This window comes from Tenrec ecaudatus, chromosome 1 (genome assembly GCF_050624435.1).
Source record: "Tenrec ecaudatus isolate mTenEca1 chromosome 1, mTenEca1.hap1, whole genome shotgun sequence".
In the NCBI taxonomy this organism is placed as follows: Eukaryota; Metazoa; Chordata; class Mammalia; order Afrosoricida; family Tenrecidae; genus Tenrec; species Tenrec ecaudatus.
Window position 1 is genome coordinate 60,424,004 of NC_134530.1, and position 17,558 is coordinate 60,441,561.

Genomic DNA, 17,558 nt, shown 5'->3' on the forward strand with positions numbered 1-17,558 from the left:
CAAATCCAAAGGAGGGAATGCTATTGGAGCTTGAATTGTGAACACCTTGTTGCACAGATGACAGTGGAAGCCCAAAAGTTGTCTGCAGGGTCAACACGTGGATGAAGCCTCTGGTGAGTCCCCTCTGCCTACAGTCCAGGGATGTGAGCAGCCTCGCTGTCAGGCCGAGGACATCGCAAAGTCGGTTGTGGCAGGTGTCGTGAGGTTAAAATGTCCTATCATTTGATCTCCCTTCTGACCCATTTGACCGTTGTTTGAGTTCTGAGTCTTTTTTAAGTGATGTAGAAATACACATGGATCACGTTGCTAGTGAATCCCTCTGACCATGGATCAGGGATGGGAACGGCCCTGCCATCATGTGGAATGCATCAGAAGGTGGATGATTAAAGATGCAGCCAGGTTAAAACTCAACGCCTTATCATTTGGTCTCCCTTCTGACGCATTCTAAATTGGTTCTAGCTTGTGATGTTTTCTGCGGTGCCAGTTGAGGTTATTCTCTGTTTTACTTTATTACTGCTGTTAGTGTCTTTAAAAAAAATGTTTTTCTGTATGTGAAATCTAGGCTAGGTAAATCCGTAGAGACAGTAACTGGATTAGTGGTTTGAGGGGTACGGCTGGGGAGGTTGGGAAGAAAATGTTCTAAAATTGATTGTGGTGACGATGATTGTACAACTCTTCTTGTATGATTAAACTATTGGATTGTGTGATTTGTGAGTTATATGCCAATAAAACTTTCTCTTTTTTTAAAGAAATGAATCAGCAAATGAACAAATTACCCCGACTGCCGTTGCTGTTCTAAGCTGGGGTGGAGTTGGCCCCTGACCACCTGGTGCAACAGAACACATCATTGCCTAGACCTGAAGCAGCCCCACACGTGGCTGCCTCTCTGACCCGTGTCATCCACTGGGCGCTTTCACTGGCTGAGTTTCTCAGCAAGTCACTAGCTCGTTCTTGCTAGCCTGTCTGGAAGCTTTGCTCAAACCTGGATAGCATGACAGCAGCACCAGAGCCTCCGGGGGCGGGTGGGTGGTGGCTGCCCACTTGGTGGGACGTCTGGGGATCCAACCAGGAGCTCCTGTGTGGACAATGGGAACCCTACCACACAACCGCTGCTGCTTTGAATGCAGAGAAGAACAGACCAGAGACTCAGGCACGCTCAAGAGTTTCTCAAAAATGAACACTCATTTAAAAGAACACAATGGCCGGAAACGAGTACAAAAGGCTAGTGGGCCAGACCGGCTGAGACAAAGTGTGCAGGTGCCCTGGGAGGTCCGGCCCACAGAGACAGGACATTGCTGGCTGTAGGGTGGGCCATGGGGACCTGGGAGGATAGGCAAGGCCAGGAGGAGCCACTGGGGTATTGGCAGCTGGAGTAGGTTTTAGCTGACTGACCCGACTGTCTCCTCGGAGCAGCCTAGGCCCCTTAGGGGGCAGGTCCAGATGGAGAAGTTCCAGGAAGCCCTAGAAGCCTCCTGTCCCCTCCACCCCATGGACTCGGAGCCCCTGTAGCAGGGGGAAGTCGATCAATGGCCCGAAGACACAGTCATCATCCTGGCTTGGGGATGGGGGCACTTGGGCCCCCAGAGGGCTGTTCTGGAACCAGAGGTTCTCATAGGACTTGGGGCTAGGGGTGAGGCCCCCTAAGAGGGGCTGGGTGGAGTTGCAGCGGATGTAGTCCTCTGGCCCTGGGCTTGTGGGGCTGCCCAGCACCTTCCCATAAAGGACCTGGTCGTTGGTGCTAGACTGGGGCTGGGGGCAGGCTTCTCTTGGGTCCCCCTGAAGCACATAGGCCTGCACCAGGGTGGGCAGGGCGCAGGTCCCTGAGCCGTCACTGGTCTCCCAGGGTCCTGGCTTCTTCTCGTCCTCCTCCAGCACCGTGATTTTGGCAATGGGATGCATGCTGGGCTCCCGAAGGTTGGGCAGTTGGAAGGCCTCCTGGACACAGGACATGCGGTGAGGAGAGGCTAAGTTTCTTGATGTTTGCCCCAGGCACTGCCCTTCCCGAGTCCAGCCAGGGGTGGGGTTAATCCTGCTGCTTGCCTGGAACTCAAAGTACCCTTTCTGTGTCTGATGGGTGCGGGGTACCCTATAGACAACCCCCACCTCCCCACCGCACACCCCCCCCCCCACACACACAGTGACTCTTGGGCTCAGATAGGCAGAGCTGGGTGCCAGACTCAGGCCCATTTCACTCCAGAGGATCTTGGTGGACAGGGCCTATGTGCTTACCCTCAAAGGGGTCTCCTTTCACATCGGGCCAACTCCACCAGCCCACTACCCTCCCCTTGCAGGGCTCTCACCTCGGTCATGATGGTGGGCACCCAGCTGCCCAGACTGCTATGGGCAGGGTCAGGGACGCTCGGCCAGAGGTGGGTCTTCCTGCTGGAGAAGGGGGCAGGTGAAGGCCAGGGCCATTATAGCCTCTCAGCAAGTCCTCTGTCCTTCCTCCCAATCACCCCCAGCAGCTGCAGGGATCCCCGTTGTGTGGAGAGGAGAAGGGGGGGGGATTTGGGAATCTCAGACAGGGCCACTGAGGCCTGGAGGGCTGGGAGTAAGTGGGCTGGCTCACCTGGGGCTACACTTCCCCATGGGTCAGGGAAGCGCGAAGCAGGCACAGGTCTCTAAGGGGCACTCACCTGGGGCTACAGCAGAACCAGGCAGTCCCACAGAGCGAGGTAAGGAACAGTAGCAGGCCAAACATGCCCAGCAGGATGTGCAGCTCGGACTCTTCTGAGGTGAAGGGAGTGCCAGCAAGGGTCAGAGTGCATGTGTTGAGCCCTCTTCCCTCAGCCTGGGGTCCCAGGGCAGGCTGGGCCTCCCCCCTCAGCCTAGGGTCCCGGGCAGTTTTATTTTTGGAATGGAGAGCCCGTGGGTGGAGGATTCTGCCCAGCCCCATCTTCTTACCCAGGGCCAAGGTCACCAGCGTCAGGCCTGTACTGTTGGCAGCCCCGGCCCGGCTGGTGGCCATGAGGTGGACGTGGTACAAGCTGGCAGGCTCCAGGTCGTGGAGGATGACGTCCGAGACAGAGGTGTTGAGGACCGTGGCTGGGCACCAGAGCACAGTCAGCCTGGGCCTGGTAGCTGAGCGCTCAGGCTCCCTCTGGGGCTTTGAGCAGCGCCCCTCCCCCAGGCTTCCCAGGATGGATACTCACAGAAGGACCGGTTCTGAGCGTTGGTCCAGAAGATGGTGTAGTGGGTGAGTGGGCTCTTCCCCAGCTCAGGGGGTTCGGGCACCCACTCCAGCTGGGCCCAGGTCTTGGCGATGTGCTTCAGATGCAGCTCCGGCACACGGGGCGGGTCTGTGGGAAGAAACACGCGGGGGCTTGCAGGAAGCAGGCAGGACTGTGAGTCCCAGTGGCTTCCGAATGGCCCCACCAGACAATGAACCCCGGGGCGGGGGCACTGCAGGGTGGCTGAGGATAGGGGGTCCAAGGGGACTCCCACCAGTTTCTACACGCTCCGTGGTCTCACTTTCCCAGGACCCTTGTCAGGATCCGTCAACCACGGTGGCAGAGCCAGGCTCCGACATGGTTCTGGGGGACTCCAAGCTTCACTACCCGCTTTCTGCCCAGCTGCTTTCCCCGGGATCAAATGTAAGCCAGGGGTTATTTTAGGATTGGGAGAGAGCCCCTCTCCCGAGTTTGAGGTTGAGGGGGCGAAGGAGGAAAGGCTCCCCTGTACTCCCAAGCGCTGGGAGGCAAGCAGGCCTTGGGCGAGGAGGAGAGGACTCTGGGAAGAGGCCTGGCCACTGACGAACCCTTCTCCTGGGAGTAGGCATAGATGTTCTGGGAGGGTCCCATGGCGTCCTGGTACAGGGCCTTCACGGTGATCTCATAGAGCTCAAAGGGCTTGACGTCCTCTGCAAAGAAGAATGGGGTGGGCGCTCTCATAAGGCGCTGACCTCAGGGCTGGAGCCAGGGGTAGCCTGAACCTGACCTTGCTGGTCTAATCTCTTCAATCCCTGTAGATGTCAAGGATGAGGGGAGAGAAGTGGACGCAAGAATCAGAGCCATAGCAGGATCAGGGCTGCCAAATAAGAGGATCACATTAGACTGTGGGAAGAACTTCCTGATTCTGGGAAATGTGAAGGATCCAGACCAAAGGAGATCAAGGAGGCCTCATCCACACAAGTGGCCTTGTCCAAGCAACGAGACAGGCTGCAGACTGGGAGAGAGCTTTTGGGAACCAGATTTCCGAGGAAGACATTATATCCAGAATACAGAAGAAAGAAACAAATGCCTTGTACCACATAAACAGCAACAAGACAAACAGCTCAATAAAAAACGGGCCAAGGACTTGAGCTGCCTAAGAAGATAGTCCACGGTTCAAAACCACGGAAAGATGCTCAGTGGCGTGATTAGAGAACTGGAAATCAAAATTGCTGGGAGATACGCTCTCACTCAGCCCCTTAAAATGTCAGTGATGAAAAGAAAAACAACAAGGATCGGTAAGGATGTGGAGAAACTGGAAGCGCATCCATCGCTGGTGGGAATGCAAACTGGTACCTGCCCGGTGGAAGAGGTTGGCTATTCCTCAAAACGTTGGGACACAGAGCTGCCCTCTGCCCAAGCAGGCACAGTCCTGGGCACATGCCCGGCAAGCAGACATGCAGACAGAGCCCTGCCCGCCAACGTTCACAGCAGTGCCCTTCCCGATCGCCCAAAGGTGGAAACAACCAAAACGCACATCAACAGCTGCGAGGTAAGCAAAATCTAGTGCACGCAGAGCAGAATATCACTCCGCCACCAAGAGAAATGAGGTCCTGATGCGTGCGCCTCCGTGGATGAAACGCTGACACGATCACCCTCCGTGAACCAGGTCAGTCACAAGAGGACAAGTGTGCTGTGAGCTCACGTCTATGAAATAAGCAGGAACCAAAGGTTCTGTTTAGTGGTTGCCAGGGAGGGGCAGGAGGGAGCAAAGGAGCACGGTGCTTAGGGAGCACGGTGCTTAGGGAGCACGGTGCTTAGGGAGCACGGTGCTTAGGGAGCACGGTGCTTAGGGAGCACGGTGCTTAGGGAGCACGGTGCTTAGGGAGCACGGTGCTTAGGGAGCACGGTGCTTAGGGAGCACGGTGCTTAGGGAGCACGGTGCTTAGGGAGCACGGTGCTTAGGGAGCACGGTGCTTAGGGAGCACGGTGCTTAGGGAGCACGGTGCTTAGGGAGCACGGTGCTTAGGGAGCACGGTGCTTAGGGAGCACGGTGCTTAGGGAGCACGGTGCTTAGGGAGCACGGTGCTTAGGGAGCACGGTGCTTAGGGAGCACGGTGCTTAGGGAGCACGGTGCTTAGGGAGCACGGTGCTTAGGGAGCACGGTGCTTAGGGAGCACGGTGCTTAGGGAGCACGGTGCTTAGGGAGCACGGTGCTTAGGGAGCACGGTGCTTAGGGAGCACGGTGCTTAGGGAGCACGGTGTTTCTGTTAATGGTGGTGGAATTATCGGCAAGAGAAGCTTAGCAAGAACAGTTGTACAACATGAACATAAATCCACGTCCCTAGAAATGGTTGACTTGGCAAGAGTTGTGTCTATCTTTTGACACACGCATGCACACACACGGATCCAGAAAAACTGGGGAATGTACTTCACTAAGCTGTCCCCTCCCCCTCTCTCCTTCACTCTGCCCGCCACCACCTGCCCTGCCCAGGTCTGCTTACCTTGCAGCAAGGTCCCTGCGATGTTCCCGTTATGTTCCACCCTCCAGTTCCTATTGCTGGTGTTGGGGCTGGGAGGACCTAGGCCCCACTCAATCACATAGCCCTGGGGCCGGGGGCTGGGGGGCTCCCAGCCCACCCAGATGCTGTGAGGATCTCGGGCCACAGCATGGAGTCTGGCTAGTGGTGGGCCTGGAGACAGAGATGGAGAGAGTGGAATGAAGAGACAGGAAGCGCGGGTCCCCGAGGTCGAAGCTCAGGATCACTCGCGGCTTTGCTACTTACAAGCTGGGGAACTCTGGGTAAGGGAACACCGGGGTCTCACTTTCCTCATCTGTAAAATGGAAACGATGATACACGTTCCCGATTCACAGGGCTGTGGTGCGGCTTAAGTGAGAAGGATGCTCACAGCATGTTTAGCACCGTCCAATGGGTGTGAGGTCCGATGAACCAGCCCCTGCTCATAGAGACGTATCATGAATGAAGCCCTGCCTGGTCCTGCATCCCCATAATCGTGTGTTCGAGCCCGCTGTAGCGGCCACCGCGTCAGTCCATCTTGTGAAGGGTCCTGCCCTTTCTGGATGACCTTCTACTTGACCAAGCATGAGTGCCTTTTCCAGGGACCGGTCTCCACTGAGAACATGTCTGAAGTATATGAGATGAAGCTTTGTTATCCTCACTTATAAGGAACATTCTGTCCGTGTTTCCTCCAAGACAGTTATTTGTTCTTTTGGCAGTTCAGGGTACTTTCAATATTTTTTGTCCATGCTATAATTCAAATACATCAACTCATTGCTCTCTTTCATTCATTGTCCAACTTTCGCATGCCTATGAGGGCATTGGACCAGGCTCACTTTAGTCCTCAGGGGACGTCTTTGCTCTTGAACGCTTTACATTGGTCTCTTGCAGCGGATTTGGCCAATGCAACACGTTGACTGCTTGACTGCTGCTCCCGCGAGCATTGACGGGGAACCAAGTCAAGTGAAACCTTGACATTGCAGTCTTTGCTCCGCCTCTTACGATGTTGTCTGTTGGTCCAGGCGGAGGATTTTGGTTTTCTTTACAGTAAATTGTAATCCACACTGAAGTGCTTCAATTCTTCTTTGCTTTCCCTGAGCAGGGTTGTGTGAGCGGCAGTTGTTAATGAGCCCGCCCTCCCCCAATCCGGGTGCTGCGTTCTCTGTCATCTAGTCCAGTCTCTTCCATGATTCGCTCAGCACACAGAGCGAATGATATGGTGACAGGACACAACCCGATGCACACCTCTCCCGGTTTCCAACCATCACTAGCACCTTGTTCTGTTGGCACGGCTGTTTGGTTCCTGTACAGGTTCCACAGGAACATAATGAGGGGCACACTTACTCTTGGCAGTGTGATCCGCACTCAGGCAGAGCTCCCCCCCCTTTGTGGACCCTTTAAGGGTTTCTGAGACTGTGGATCTTGATGGGGACAGATGGCCTCATCTTTCTCTCGACGGGTAGAGTAGTACTTGGTAATAAGACTCGTCAACCCAACTAGACCCGTGCCGTTGCGTTGACCCAAAGCCCTGTCAACTGCACGTGGTACAGAGCAACACCGCTCCCGAGGGCTTCTGGGTTCTGGCTGTAGAGTTTGAGGAGTGAGGCTGCTAGGTCTTTCTTCTGCAGAGTTACTAGGTTAACGTTGGGCTAGAAGTCGGGTGCCACCCGTGCCACCCAGGGACCTGTTGCAGCAACAGGTGGCTCTGACTGAGAGCACCCTTATGCGGTGTGGCTGTGTCGGAAGCCCCAGTCGAGTGATTTTGTGCAGGGCCTTCCCCTTTTCTGCTGACCGTGTCCACTCTATCAAGTGCGGCGCCTTCCTCCAGGGATGGGCTTTTCCCGACAACAAGTCTAAAGGGAGCAAGGCAGGCTCCCCACCCTCCTTTCTAGGGGGCATTGCGATGGCAGGAACTTCTTCCAAGACAGATGGCTCTGATCTCCTGGCAGCCCCCACGATCCCCAACGTGCTTCGCCAACCCCCCAATTGGAATGCCTCAATTCCGCGCCAGTCTTCTCTCCTTTCCAGATCTTGGCAGGTGCCAGCCGCAATCCTTGGGAGAGGTTTGTTCATCAAGTCTTGCCACAGTCCCGTGAGGGAGGGACTATTATTATTCCCGTTTGAGCCATTGGGAAACGGAGAGGCACAGAGAGGCTAAGCAACTTGTCTGTGGTCACCCAGCTAAGGAGTAGGAGTAGTTGATAGTACGGCGCTGGTCATGAGTGCTGTTGTCCTTGGCAGCCCCGCCTAGTGTTCAGGAGATCCTGGGGGGAGATAATGACTAATCCCCATGAGAACGAGCAGTTAGCTCAGGAACCATGTTCCAGCTGGACACGTTTAAAGCTTTCTTTACTTGCTGTGTGTGTGTGTGTATGTGTGTTTGTGTGTGCTTGTAGAAACCACCAGCTCTACCTGGCTCTCGCTGATAATAATAAGGACTAACATATATCGGGCAGCTCCCTTGTGCCAGGCATGCATCCGAACCCATTTAATTCTCCCCAATGACTCCTTGACGTTGGGCACCATGATCGTGCCCATTTTCCAGACGAGTAAACAGAGGCCGAGGCCACACTGTGAACAGTGGACGAAACTGGGTGTGAGCCCTCAGCATGCCCATGCCGAACCAGAACCATGGTGTTCTCAGGACTGCCAGCCCCTGTACCTCTGCTCTCCATGAAGACCACCGGTGTGGGCTGAGAAGTCCCTCCTGTGTTGTAGGCCACAAGAGCCACCTCCCGGACTTCCGAAGGCAGGCGGAAGGTGCAGTCCAGTGCCGCGGTGTTGCAGAGGAGTGGGGCTGCCCCAGCCTGGGCTGAGGGTCTCCCGGAGACCAGGTACCCTTGGATTTGCCCGCTGTCTTCCTCCAGGAGCCTTGGCTGCGGCAGGAATAGGAAGGCAGACATAGGGGGACTGTACAGATTGTCTTGAGTTGGGGTGGGCAGATCACAGGACCTGGGCCCTCTCTGTCCCTCTGTTCCCCCCACCAGGTCCTCAGAAGGAGGCAAGAGCGAGCAGGTGCTCATAGCAGCTATGTACGTGATTATTCCTGCACTGCCCCTCAGGGGGCGCAAGTGAGTACTACCTCATAGTCTCTTCGAAGAGGACAGTCCCCAGCTTACTTGGTGCATGCAAAGCGCATTTAAACCACATGCAAAGCGCATTTAAACCACATGCAAAGCGCATTTAAACCACATGCAAAGGATCCCAGAATGCAGCCCTCGGTCAGGGAGGGTGGAGGTCTCAGGGGTGGAGGGATGGCTCTGAGAAGGGCTCACCTTCCAGAACAGCTGCACCTCCACAGTCCTGGGGTCCAGCTGCCTCTGCCGCCACCTTGTGTCCAGCCTGACATTGGGGGCTGTGAAGAGGTTGTCCATCAGGGAGGGCCCTGGAGGTTGGGCTGGACCCAGAGGACCACCCAAGCCATGTACCACCCACTTACCCCGCTCCGTGGCGGTCCGCTCCAGGCTGGGGCTCCAGTCACTCCAGTGTCCTGGCAGGGGCCAGCGGACACAGCGCATCTGCAGGATATAGGCTGTGGCCGGCAGGAGCCCACAGAGCTCGTGGCGGAGGCTCTTGGAGGGCAAGGGGGTCACCTGGCAGGAGGCGTGGCCCTGAGTCTAGCTGCCTGGCTCCTTCCAGGGCCAGCTCAAGCCCCAACCACCCCCACTCCCGGCTCTTGAGGTGGCGTTCCGCCTCACCAGGGCCCAGCTGGCTTCTGCAAGCCGAGGCTGGTAGCGCAGCTCACATTTCTTTCTGATGAACCAGCTTGAGTTATGTGTCTCCCAGGACAGCCACAGGCAGCCTGGCAGGGCCGGGACGCCCCCAGGGCTGGGCTCCAGCGCCCTCAGTATGGGGGGCTTCAGTTTCACTGCAAGGAGGATGCTTGTCAGAACCGCTTCTGGTTCTGACACCCTCCTCTAGGGTTCCAGAGCCCGCCTCCTCTCTCTGTCTATGGTTCCATTTTCCTCCCTGGGCCTCCATCCAGGATCTCTCGGGCACGTGTTCCTGCATCTCTGTCCAGCCACGTCTCCACGCTTTGGGTCTGCGCCTGTGTATATACACACGACTGTGTCCCTCCAGGTCTTTGTTAACTGCTTGCCTCAGGGCCTTTGCACTTCCCCCGTCATGCCATGGTACGGAAACAGTAACTGTCCCCATCCTGCTCTCTTTCTCATTGCATTTACTCCCCTATTGATTTATTGATTTTTCCCAGGGAGATGTCAAGTGCAGAGGGCAGGATCATGAATACTTTATTCACTGCTGTCTCCACAACACCTATAACCATGCTGTGTACAAGGTGGGCATGAGAATAAATGAATTATTTGCTGAAAGAATAAATAGACGTGGCTCCTTGCCTCTGGGTCCCTTTCATGTCTCTGCATTTGTCTCCGTCTCTCTCTCTCCAGCGATGTCCCTCTAGCGCTGCCCCTCGTCTCTGCCTCAATTCCTAGATCTTCCCACGTCTCTCTGCCCATCACCGGACCCTGCTGCTTTCGGTGCCTCTCTGGTTCTGCTTGCCTCTCTCACCCCCACCCCCAGAGTCACCCACCGAGGTCCATGGGATCAAAGCACAGCTGTGGGGACAGGCTGGTTCCCAGCATATTCTCTGCCTGCACCCAGATGCCTATTGTCTGGTACAGGGTCAGGTGCTTGCGTGGGATGGAGCAGTGGTTCTGCCTGGCCTCGGCCACACAGTCCGGAATGGGCTTCTCTTGGGTCTGGCATTTGCCCCGGCTCCTGCCAACAGGTCAGGGTTGGGTGCTGAGCAGAGATTCCAAGCAAAGTCCTCCTGCCCATGTCCCACCCTTGACCCAGAGGAAGGGAGCTGAGGCCAGAAGCCCCACTCACTTGAAGCTTTTTAAGGTGAAGTTGGTGGGCAGGTGGGGGTCTGGTCCTGGCTCCCACTGGCAGATGAGACTGCTGGCTGTGAGGTTCATGTGGCAGGACAGGTTGTATGGTGCCGGGGGAGGATCTGTGTGGGGTGGTGAGAGGGTGAGGGCTTGGGGTGGGACCAGTCAGAAAGCTCAGGTCTGGATCAAGTTCTGGTCTGGCTTCATGCTCTTGCCCTGCGTCCATCCCCCTGGGGTCACCCCGTCCACACCCCTGTCTCTGTACAAAATGAACCTGAAGGGCAACCTGGGGAAGGCAAATTACAGGCGTGAATGGCGACAAGCACCATAGGACCTGCGCGTGGTGGCCCCCACCTCCAATCTCCCCAACTCTAGACCCCTCTGTCGATGACATTGTAACGCTCAGGCTTTCGTCCTGGTTCTGTCATTCAGACGCAGTGAGACCTCGCAGTCAATGGAGTGTTCTGCGGCCCGGGATTCTCAGCTGTGAAATTGGGAGGAATAGCAGTAATACACGTCGCCCCAGGGTTACGGCGAGGGCGCCATGATTCAGTGCACACAAAGTCCTTAGGACAGTGCCCGGCACAAAGTCAGAGCGATTAAGTGTCAGCTGCTAGTATTCTTGATTGGTCATCAAGAACCTTGCTGTATCTTTTCTCCCTTAGCCTCATCTTTGCACAAAACCTACTCTGTGCTGCTTAGAAGGCTGGGACCGGGCTGGGAGAGAGGCGGGGAGCAAGCCCACCCGGAGACAAGCTTGTCTCGGACACACAGTCCGGTGGCCAAGGAAGTGGTGGGTTTGATTTGCAGCCGGAGAGAGTCACGGGATCAGCACTGGCTTTAGAGCCACACGGCCCGGTGGAAATCTTGGCAAGTCAGGTATCCTTCCCGGGCCTCAGTTTCCTCATCTGCAAAGTGAGGCTACTCATGGTGCCCACTGCTCGGGAAGAGGAGCCCTGGCAGCACAGTGGGTAGATGGTTAGAGGGACTTACAGCCTGCCTGCAGCTCAGCTTGGTCCAGGATCTGTAGGTAGCTGCCGCCCCAGTGCAGGTAGCAGGAGAGGCGCGCCCTCGTGTGGTTGAGGTGGGGCAGGGTAATGCTGGACTGCAGGGCCCCATCTGGTAGGCGTTGTTGTCTCCCACCAGGTTGAAGCTCTGATTCCAGTTTCCACAGAATCTCTGGCTCCGGGTTCAGCTGGCTGCAGTTCCAGCTAATGATGCAGGAGGCTGTGACGGGGTCGCCCAGGCGGACAACGCGGTCTGAGAGGCTGATGTGCCCGCACTCCTCGAGGCCTGGGGTGGAAGAGAGTGGGTCAGGGATGACGCCTCAGCTTGACAGAACTGGCCTCTCAAGCTCTGTGCGCTCTTGGAGTCTTGGCCCTCGCTTGCTAAGACGGGGGGGGGGGGGGGGGGCTGGAGTGGAAGGGTGTGCATGGGGGCTGGGCGAGGCTGTCAGGACTGAGTGACAGGGCTGTGCTAATGAATGCTTCACACCAGCTCTCTAGGGGAAAACAGACCCTCATCTGTAGCGTGTGCCACTGACCCCAGTGTGCATACCTGCGCCAAAGCTGATTCCAAGCCACCCACCCGAAGCCCCTGAGCGTGGGAAGGGATGTGCACCATTGGCCCTTGAAAGCCTGCTCTGGCACACCCCCAAACAGACCGGCATCTTCCCCAAGGATGGGGACAGCAGTCACCAGAATGATAAGCATCCTCCCCCCACAGCAAGCTTTAAGGATTCAGATCTGATGGCGCCACCAGACCGCGACCACTTCAAGGGCGTGCGGTTGCTCCGAAAGGCAGTGTGAGGGTGGAGGAAACGTGGGAACGGGTGAGGACGTTGATGTTGGAGCTAAGGTTCTATCCCTGACTGGTGTGATCCTGGCATTGTTGTGGAGACGTCCCATGCCTTTGTTTACTCGTCTGTAAAATAAAGATTAAAGACAGTCCCTGACTTAGACTTGCTGGGAGGATCCCATGCGGGGCCCATGGACCAGACACTTAGAACAGTGTCTGGCGTGGAAGTAAGCCTTCACTGCGAGGAGGAGAAGTCAGGCCCAAATCCTTCGCGCGGCCCTGTGGCCCGGACCCTGCCCTGCTCTCTCCGTTCCAGCTCAGACCATCCTCTCTGGATCTGACCGCATGGGCCTTCTTGCTGTTCCTCCCCAGGGTAGGATCTCCACGGCCCCGTTCCTACTTGAGTTACCCTCTCTTCCTCCCCCTCTTTCCAACGTCTTTCTCCTGGTTAACATAATGTGTCCCCGGCGGCCAGACTCACTCACTACCAGAGTTGATGCCGACTCTTAAGGACACTATTGGGCAGGACTGTCCCCGGGGCTTCCAAGACTGTAATTCTTTTTGGGAGTAGAAAGCCCTGTCTTTTCCCCAAGGAGTGGCTGGTGGGCTCTTTCTTTTTCATTTTTTATTAAAAGATCATTTTATTGGGGGCTCTTGTTACAATCCATACATCAGTCATATCAGGCATATTTGTACATATGTTGCCATCATTCTTTTCTAGAAAGTTACTTTCTATTGAGCCCTTGGTATCCGCTCCTCTTTTTTCCCCTCTCTTGTGTCCTCTTCATAAATGATAAAGGATTATTATTATTTTCATATCTCACACTGACTGCTGCCTCCCTTCTCCCATGGTTTCTGTTGTTCGCCCCCCAGGGGGTGGCGGCTGGTGGTTTCAAACTGCTGACCTTGCAGTTAGCAGCCCAACACATAACCCCTGTGCCACCAGGCCCCTCCAGGACCAGACGAGGCCCCTGCTTACCGGACCAGGCTCAGATCCCTGTGTTTCCCCCCAAACTCTTCTTATCCTCTGCAACTAGAGAGCCCTGGGAGCGTCCACTGTCTGCTTCCCCAGCTAGCTCACACAAGGGCCTTCACAAAGTGCCCGGAGAGATGAAGCGACTGGAATGTCCCCATGGATTGTGTGAAGCCCGTTCGCACGTTTGGCGAGGCCCGGGACCTTGTGTGTATGGCACCTCGCTGTCCATGCGGCCTCAGTGGCTGGAGCAGAGCAGGCCCTTGGTGCATGCATATTCAGTGCCCCAGGAGTCAAAGCAAAGTGGCCAAGGTCAGAGAGCAAACACTTGACTCTCTGCGTGGGCCTCCCACTGCTTGGTGGACCGAGAACTTCAGGCCGAGAGGAAGCTGGCAAAGCTGTTTACTTCTGAACTCCCCCCGAAGCTGTGGTTCTCCACAGCAGAGCTCGGGTTGGCCTGTGTTTCATACGTCGAAGGATGGAGGCCAAAGCGTTAAAAATATGAAAGAGAAACACACGCAGCAGAGGTGGCCTGTGCCCTGCGATGCCTACTTCCTACTGTCTGCTCCGCAGCACCCCTGTCAGCCCGGCCCCAGCTCGCACATCCCTGGAGACGGCAGCTCATCACCTCTCACAACAGAATCCCCACGGCTGGAGAGCGCTGCTTGTGCTTTTCTTTCAGGATGACACTGCCTCCTTGCGATTCACTCCCCCCCCCCCCCCCTGGGCTCCCAGGCCCTTGGCTGCCTGCCCAGGTTGTGAGGGAGCTTCCCTTTGCCAGCCTGGTAGAGGTCTGTAGACAAGGCCTGCCCTGCAGGCTTTCCCAGGTCTGCTCAGCTGCCCCCTGCCCCTCTGTGTCCCAGTCCTGAGTGTTTTCGGCTTCTCCAGGCATCCCTGGAGCAGGATGGTGGGTGAATGACACCCCTCCCCCAATAGCGCTCCCTCTAACACTTCCTCCCCACCACACCCCCACTCCCGTGGCACTCACTTGGCGGGAGCAGGGCGATCAGGGCAGCTGTGGTCAGGCTCCAGGTAGCCAGCCCAGCCATAGCGCCAGCTTGGGGCTCACCTGGAGGCAGAGGGGCTTGGGTAAGAGCCTGGCCTTTGGAATCAGAGCTGATGGTAACTCTTGCTCCGCAGGGTGGTGTGGTCTGGCGGCTGGACCTCGCTTTGTAACATGGGGCGACAACAGGACAACAGCGTGTCCTGCACAGAACGTTGGGAGGAAACCAGGCAAGGGTGCAGGTCAAGGGCAGAGCGCAAGGTCTGGCTCTCAGGAAAGCCCCCTCCCGAGTTCACTGTTCCCTGGGTGCCCTCCTGAAGCCAGGGTTCGACTGCACAGGCAGTTCAAGTTGGAGGCTCCCCGAGGACAGAGGAAGGGCGCAGGGAGGAGGGTACGTCAACACCAGGTGACAGTGTGGAGCTTGTCACCCCCGGGGGCTCGGTCCTTCTGGGACCTTCTGAGTGATGGTGTAGTGCACCTCAGATTGTCTACCTGGAAGGGAATCTCTCCCTTGGGTGGGAGGGAGGCCAGGAGCATTCACCCACTGACTCCGGTTGCCCTAGGGGGGCGCACTAGCTCCTTTTCAGGTTTAACATGCGGCCCTGGGGTTCTCCTGGGGAGCGATGCAGCAGGGCCTGTCAAGCCACACCTGTGGGATGCCGGCTGGGGGCAAAGGTGGGTTGTGAACCTGTGAGACGGGGCACACACAGGGGTCTCCTTTACCCCCACTGCTGGTGCAGAGCTCTGGAGGCCCTCTGGAGTCAGGGTTGTGTGGTTCTGGTAGAGAGAGGAAGTGTGTAAAGGGGTGTGGCTTCTAAGCCCTCACTTTCCCCTTAAATGCTTCCAGGAGGGTACGGGGAAGGAGCAGCAAGGAAGGACATTCTTGCTGCTCCTGGTGGAAGGGCAGTGGGATCGCTGCCGGGACAAGCAGGAGCACAATCCTGCAGGGGTGTCCCCCGAGACTCCAGTGGCCAGCTGAGATGGGAACCAGTGCTCACAGCGAGGCATGTAAAGGGAATCTTTTGTCCCTTGCTTCCAAGTAGAGCTGACTAAGCGCTCCCCAGACATGTAAGGCTGTTCCTGCTTGTGAAGGCCTCCCCACAGTCGCCAGTCTGCCCCTCGGTGTTGCAGGGTCAGCAGACAGGACAGCTGCTGGCCCAAGAGTCACCACTGCGCACAAGCAAACCACAGCCCTCCTTCCTCTGGGCAGGCACAGTCACGCATGGGGACTCACAGCCTGTTGAACTGAGACCAGATCCCCTGGTCCCTCGGCTGGGTGCCTTTGTGCAGTGAGAAGCCTGTGTGACTCCCAGACAGTGGTTGGCAAGTCCTTCCTTCCCTGTCGAATTCTTGGGAAGGTCCAGACGCCTTCTAGGTCTAGATCCTGGGACACATCTCGCAGCATGTTTGATCGTGCCCCAGTCTGCTGCCCCTGGGACAGCCAGCTTCAACGTTGGACCCACTCATGCCCCTTGAGGTACCATGGCACCTCCACGCCTTGGGGGGCCGGGCATCCTTCTCGTGGGATGCCAAATGCTGGTGTGTTCGGCGTCTGACTGGTCCCCACACAGGTTCTACTCCCCCCACCCCCGCCCACCAGGGTCCCGCGCTCAGGGCAGGGGGCTGGATGGAGAGAAGCGGGCGCTCTACCTGATTTGGAGGCCAGCTCTGCCTCGACTGGCTGCGGGACCTTGGAGGAGTTACTTCGGTTTTCGGCGTCTCAGTCTCCCCATCTGTGCAAAGGGGTGACAGGAGCACACATCCCCAGGAGGGTGAGGTGACCAGGCTGTGGCAAAGGCTTCTGTCCTGTGACCAATTCGGAGTAAGCACCCACTAGCTCAGCAGGCTGTCTTCGTGAACCACCAGCGGATGCCCCCTCCTGGAGTCCAGCTCTGTCTAACCCCCTACACCCCTTCCCGTGCTGCCTGGTCAGGCCTCCTGGGACTGCCACCTCGTGTTTGGCTTTCTCGTGCTATGCTATGCAGTCTAAGCAGCCCCTCCTTCCAGCCCCTGGGTCCCTCAGACCAGGCAAGCTGCTCTGCTTCCTTTTCTGTCTGCCTCCCCTGAGCTCCCAGGGGCTCCGGACACTGTCCCAGCTCACGGTGCTCTGGGTCCTTTGCCTGCTTCCTGTCCCACTGCCGCTCCCCTCTCTGCTGTCCTCATCTCTCTCTCTCTCTGTCTCTCTCTCTCTCTCTCTCTCTCTGCTTTCTACTGTCAGAGAGAGGAGAGGCTAAGAAAAACAGAGAAGGACGCCTGCCCAGATCTGTGGTTCCGTGGGGCAAGGGGTTGAAGGGGGTGGGCTGAAGAGAGAGACAAAGACAGAAGGTACGTATTTCGCTGAACTGACGAGAGAGACCCACAGAGATGCAGACAGAGACCAGAGGAACCCTGGAGCCAGATGGAGAGATACTGAGTGATGGGGAGGGAGGAGAGGGACAGAGACAGCGGCTGAGAAGCCGTCTGATACCTGAAAGAAGAGACCAAGTGCACCCTGAGAGACAAGGAGAGAGGGAGATGCAGAGAGAACCTCAGACAGCGAGAGGAGAGGCCCGGGGAGAAAGACAGACGGTAAGCTAGAGGCCAGGGACCAGGGACGAGAGGGAGAGACCGAGACCGGGACTTGAAGACGCCCAGCCTCTGAGAGAGACAGAGACAGTGGGAGCTCAAATCTGTGTGCCCCCGAACCCAGCTCTGCTTCCATAGGAGCTAGTCAGCGTACTGCAACATTCCTGATATATGCCCGCCCCCCCCCCCAACCCCGCTGCCCCACATCCTCAAAGGGTGGTGCACCCTGGGACAAGCCCTGAAGGTGGGGGCCTGCTCTCCAGGTCCCCATCCAGCCTCAGCTCCGGTCCTCTGGGGGTCCCCTACTTACGCTGCAGCTGTTGCTTGCACAGCCCACTGGAGGGAGATGGACAGGCCTTCCTGGTCTCACCCCCTCTTCAGGGCAAGTTCCTGAAAACAGCCAGTCCGTCGTTAATGGCTGAGCCTCTGACAGGCCCTGGGCTGGAGATTGCAACACCCTCGGCCTCGCTCCCTCCCTCCCTCCCTCCCTCCCTCCCTCCCTCCCTTGCGCCAAAGGCACAGGCAGCCCCTTCCTCCCAGGAAGAAGCCCGGGAGGGAAGCTAGTGGGGCCCAGGCAGCCTTCCTGTCTCGGGGGTCTCAAAGGGGTTGGGGGATGTGGCAACGAGGTCCCCTTCCCCTCCTCCGGATTTCCTGAGCCCCAAGCTTTGAGGTTGGGTCAGGCCTGGGCTCCAAGCTGGCTGG

At 57.1% G+C, this 17,558-nt stretch overlaps 1 protein-coding gene across 3 annotated transcripts; it reads right to left on the reverse strand.

The window, feature by feature from the left end:
- Positions 1–1,151: 1,151 nt before the first annotated feature.
- Positions 1,152–17,303, reverse strand: CSF3R (colony stimulating factor 3 receptor). Of its 3 annotated transcripts, none has more exons than XM_075554021.1 (17): positions 17,167–17,303; positions 15,942–16,024; positions 14,277–14,357; positions 11,512–11,811; positions 10,517–10,640; positions 10,218–10,405; positions 9,367–9,536; positions 9,108–9,261; positions 8,944–9,023; positions 8,331–8,544; positions 5,654–5,842; positions 3,758–3,859; positions 3,153–3,299; positions 2,905–3,045; positions 2,637–2,730; positions 2,301–2,379; positions 1,152–1,935 (listed from the first exon to the last, which is right to left on the reverse strand). In XM_075554021.1, exons 3-17 carry the CDS (start codon positions 14,335–14,337, stop codon positions 1,462–1,464), a joined length of 2,517 nt encoding a protein of 838 aa, XP_075410136.1. In that variant the 5' UTR covers positions 14,338–14,357; positions 15,942–16,024; positions 17,167–17,303; the 3' UTR covers positions 1,152–1,461. The 3 variants fall into 3 exon arrangements, with proteins under 3 accessions (XP_075410136.1, XP_075410128.1, XP_075410133.1); XM_075554013.1 differs by having other exon boundaries at positions 2,301–2,382; XM_075554018.1 differs by having other exon boundaries at positions 2,301–2,382; positions 15,942–16,097; positions 17,167–17,297.
- Between the last annotated feature and the right edge of the window lie 255 nt (positions 17,304–17,558).